This window comes from Branchiostoma floridae, chromosome 19 (genome assembly GCF_000003815.2).
Source record: "Branchiostoma floridae strain S238N-H82 chromosome 19, Bfl_VNyyK, whole genome shotgun sequence".
In the NCBI taxonomy this organism is placed as follows: domain Eukaryota; kingdom Metazoa; phylum Chordata; class Leptocardii; order Amphioxiformes; family Branchiostomatidae; genus Branchiostoma; species Branchiostoma floridae.
In genome coordinates, this window is record NC_049997.1 from 16389323 (window position 1) to 16394258 (window position 4936).

Below are 4936 nucleotides of genomic sequence, written 5' to 3' on the forward strand. Positions count from 1 at the left end.
ATGCTCATCCCTCCTCGTTTGAACGATGTTTAAACAAAAGTTCTTGATTATGATGAGTACTCGTAGCCTGGGTATCATCCTCCGTAATGACCGCTGGCTCACGACTTTCGCTTGCTAACCACGGAGTGGTTAACTCGTTAACTAATAAAGTAAAGTAGTACAAAGAATGATAACGATACTATTAACATAAACAATTAATTAATGGTATGAGTTAACAATCAATGATAAAGTAAAGCAATACATAGAAAATGATGACGATGCAATAATGATAATCAAATAGAGGTATCAGTTAAGAAAACACAACACGGTGTATTCCGTATCACCTGAGGTTCCAGCCCGACCGTGGGAAGGATCGCACGACGGCCGAAGGCCGGAGGGTGATCCGACCCGCGGGAGGGCTGAGACCGAGGGTGATGCGGAATACACCGTGTTGTATTTTATTTATGTCATACCCACCCAAACCCTTGTTTTGATGCGAAAGGTGCCAGAATTTGAACAAATTTGGTGCCCTCGAACAAAAAATGTTGCAACAGCAATGCTCGCTCGAAATGATTGGATTTACTCGAAGGAAGCCTGTGTGATACGCCTTTCGAACCTGTGCGATACGGAAGTTATGGCCCGGTCCGGAACACCAGTATCGAACGTTTTCGCGTCATAAGTATGACATAAGAACAATATTTGTGGCTACTACACGGGACTCGGATTGTTTTATAGATAGATTTTCATAGCAGTTTTAAATGTCAGGAGTGAGAAAGTGAGATTTTTAAGGAAAAGAATATTCCGTTTTGCAACACACATGTATCTAACGGCATGCATTTGTTGCCTTCACCCATTCCTCCACGGGCAAGGTCATGTCCTTGTCAAACACCACGGTTGTGGCTACATCACGAAAGGCGCAGGTGGTCGCGGGGAGCGACTGGCCGTTGCTCTTTTCCCGTTCGTATATGCCAGTTTGGTTGTCTGGCACATACCACACGAGCCGGAGCTTCTTTTGGGCAAGATTGACAGACACAACCCGCCCAAACCACGCCTCAATGTCGTCCCCGTCGTTCACGTTCCCAGGTACAACAACGAAGTCGTCAGCCTTGTACTGACTCTCCTGTAAAACAAATGGCCCAAAGATGTGTGTAAGCTGAAGTCGAATTTTCGCAGCGGTGGACACGTAATTAGAAATAGTTAAGAAACGTTCCAAATAATGACACCTAATTGACCTATCTTATAACTGTGAAACATTTCTAATTCACACAAAAAAAGGTGAGTGATAATGGCTGTTTCTTCACAAGTTCAGTGCAAATTAATGGCATGCAGCTTCTGCAAGATAATTCAATAAAGTAGCACTCACCCCGTGAGCTGCGCTCCGTTGTGACTTCCTAACGGGCGCCTGTGCCAAAGAGAGACTGGTTAAAATGCGTGGATCACAAACTTAATTGGTCATTATTATTTCATTTTGGCACCGTGATTGTATGAATGTTTGTATTACTTCATATGATTGACTTGTGTCATTGCTACATTTTGCATGCTTCACATGATCACAACGAAATGTATCACATCCAGTACACATTTCGTATCAAGTAAATGAAATTGAAGATTCTTTAACAATCACATAATACTACTGTCTTTGTCTTCGTACTGAACATTAGTTAAACATACCGACGGAGGTTCCTGCTCGCTGCTTTTCCTCTTGTTGCTGTCAAAATAAACAGTATTATAATTATTATTCTTATGATTCTATCCAGTAATAAAACAAGTTGATGCATAGCCGACCCACGTCTTTTTCCCGACAGGCAATGTCTTCTATTTTCGATAAAGCAAACGTTGTCTTTTTTAAATAATATTAAACAGTCACTGTAGGTGTAGATATGTTTCTTGCTTGTGAAAGTGGAAAACCGAGTATCCTTTACATGTGAGGCTGGCTTTTACAGAAACTTCCAAAAAGGTTCTGAAAGGTGATTCACTGCATGGTGTTTCAGACGAAATTCAAATGATTTTCTTGAATTATTATAGTAAGAAATATCTTTGTAGATTCTTACCTTGTCCGTATTTTGTCAAGTGTGCCATCTTCATTCTGTCAAAAAGAAACCATGGAATGTTATTAACCATTAGTTTCGTTCACATATGGTTGGCCGACAGCACGTTCTTGTTCATGATATAAGCATATTTATAACCAGGTATATCTTAAGTACTCAAAAAGGTGGGAAATCCCACGAAGAGCCTCATTTTAGCAATGCCAATGAAACAAGAGGTAAGCAATCATAACACCAAAAACATGAATACTTTTGATTCGGGGCATCTTGAAATGTATCAGTGATAAAAATTGGCAAACTATAACAATTCCTCCAAAACTTAGATGTCTGATACCGCTGTTTTTTCGTCCCTTAGCCTCTTGGTCATTGTCCGCAGACTTGCGACTTCCTAACAATCATAATAAAGGACACAACATACTTTATGGCCGACGCCCAGGAACATAATATCTACTTAACTGATAGGTAAACCAACTCTAATCGCTCACTAATAATTACCCATATTTTGTATGGCTAGGTATCAGCCACTGCGCAGTACCCCACGACCCTATTTATGTAATTAAACCTTTAAACCATTCTGATTGTGAAAAAGAGAACTCACCGCCAGTAGGTTTCTGTTCTCAGTCTGCAGATCGACATCGGCATCCTCATCTCCCCTGTCGTCGTTGTCTTTCTTGGCACCCTCCGGCTCCAGACCCCCTAGATCGGACTCATCATCTCCTCCGTCGTTCTTATCGTTCTTGGCACCCTCCGGATCCAACTCCTCAGCTCCTCCGTCACCATCTTTCTGGAGTGCGGCCGCTTTCATCTTCTGCTTGTTTTTCTTTTTCTCTGATTTGTTTGCTTCCTGTACGATATAATACGATAATCCATTAGCATGTCTATCAAACTGATCGGAGTGGATAATCCAGAATAGGTTTTGTTGCAGGCGCGCGATGTGATCCATCTCAACATTTTGCGATAATCCAAACACTGGTTGGCATGAAATACCTTCTGGAAGGTTTTCATCGTGTTATTTAATGCAGTGTATTTTGCTACTTTCAATGCACCACAATACAAAGTTGTCATGTTTAGAAGAACGTTTCCGCTCGTTACGTGTCCACGCCAGATACATGTAATGTGAAACTTTAAATACAGAGAACAATCTTGTGTTGGATGCATTGCTACATTCTATGTTGCGAAGAATTACTTTGTCAATCTTCTTCAAAATAATAACTTCGGGAGGTTTGAGCAACTGTGAAAGTGTGATGTATACAGAAACCAATAGCATATGTGTGTGTGAGCCCTAGCTTGTAAAAAGAAGACGTACCGAAGTTTGCATGACTTCTTTGTAATCCAGTTCGCCGTTGTTTAGTCCTTGTAACGTTGACACCTGCTTTGCAGTCTCGTCATCATCATCGAGGAAGCCCAAATGAGTTGGTTTTAACTCTGTCTTCTTTTGCCCTAGGATTCGCCTCTCCTCCCACTTCTTGGCAAACTCTGTGATGCCGTTCCAGACTGCGCACGGCATTTCAGCCAGACTGATGGAACGTCTGTGCCTATTGTTGAGTTGTTTGCGCTGTTGATAAGATAGAATATTAGCATTAAATACCAATGCGCCATGTCCTGTAGGACGTGTAATTGCATGGCATCAGTAGATACCCCAGGCACATTTAAGAACCTACCACACGTGCGATGGTGAGGTGTGAGTGGTGCAAAACATACAGTCCCTTGGCCGCACCTGGGGCAATTACTGTCGTATTGAGGTCACCTGAGTGGCGCCGAATGGCAGCTTACTCCAGACCCTTGCGATTTAGCCCCGCCTATTGTAAGCTACTTGCAATTCAGCAACTGGCTGCCCACCCAATAACAATAACAATCTGTTTAAACTATCGTAAAAACCGTGTCCGTGTAACACAAACTCCGATGTCTGAGGCTGTAAAGCCCCGTTTACAAATCAAGAATTCAGCATTTTCGGGCGGAGTATGACCGGCGTTTAGGCGATTACGCGGGCTTCGGACGATTTTTAGCAGCTCGGTCGACGTTTGCGGGGCACTTGCAGCTGCGCTTAATTTTAGCGAGGCCTCGGCGGCGATTGTTGAGCTCGGAGAGCTCGTCAATGGGTTGCCTGTAGCTCGAGTGGAGCTTTTCCAGGCAATGGCCAAGACTTGGCCAATACTCGGGCGGCAACCCGACGGTTTTAGACTCTTTTTTTCGGTCGGAGTTTGCCCGAACTCTTCGGCGTCGCGCCAGCCTCGCTCGGGTTCCCTACAATAACCGGACGATATTCCGTCCGGCATTGACAAGTTGGGTGCGCTTCGGGCGGGCGTCGTGCTACTGTCGGTGGGAGCTTGGAAGGGCTCCGGCAGAATTTTAACTGTCACCTAATCGATTTTACACCTGTGTTGAACATATGCTTTTGTTTTTGGCTTTCATCTTTAGTAGACAGTTTGGTCCGTAATATAAGATAATAAAGACTACTGTATAAAATTTTCTAAGAATGCTGCGTACCTTTAATAATGAAAGGCAATTGGACACCAAGACAGTACTTCCCATTTATTTTTTGCTATTGGTTTGGATGTGTGAGATCATATATTCTTCATGTATGAAGGCTTCCAGGCTGAAACTCGGACGGCCTTTGCCAGCCTTCGACCGAGGTTCGCCCGATTCCTACTTTGTCAAAATTATTGTATTATGCTGAATCAGACTGGTCTGTTCACTTTTTGGCTCTTGTGGTAGTTTTTGGATTGGTGTATCATAACATTCCTGTTAATATTATTGTTTTCAGTGTGCCCGTCCACTCCGCTCATATCCTACATATTTTCCGCAACTCAGAAATTAAAGTTAATACAATGTTTGCTTTTTACAAGGTTAGTCAGCTCTGAATTCGTCCTTGTTCAAGATATAGTACAATCTCATTAAACAATTATAATCAG

The 4936-nt window shown here is 42.7% G+C and overlaps 1 protein-coding gene across 1 annotated transcript in view; it reads right to left on the reverse strand.

Moving 5' to 3' along the window:
- Positions 1 to 240: 240 nt before the first annotated feature.
- LOC118406801 overlaps positions 241 to 4936 on the reverse strand; it is a 6978-nt gene continuing 2282 nt past the window's right edge. The window contains exons 3-8 of the mRNA XM_035807141.1: positions 3331 to 3579; positions 2623 to 2868; positions 2031 to 2065; positions 1651 to 1687; positions 1343 to 1381; positions 241 to 1099 (exon numbers count right to left, since the gene is read on the reverse strand). Coding sequence (XP_035663034.1) covers positions 803 to 1099; positions 1343 to 1381; positions 1651 to 1687; positions 2031 to 2065; positions 2623 to 2868; positions 3331 to 3579 — 903 coding nt within the window. The 3' untranslated portion in view covers positions 241 to 802. The remainder of the gene's footprint in view (positions 1100 to 1342; positions 1382 to 1650; positions 1688 to 2030; positions 2066 to 2622; positions 2869 to 3330; positions 3580 to 4936) is intronic.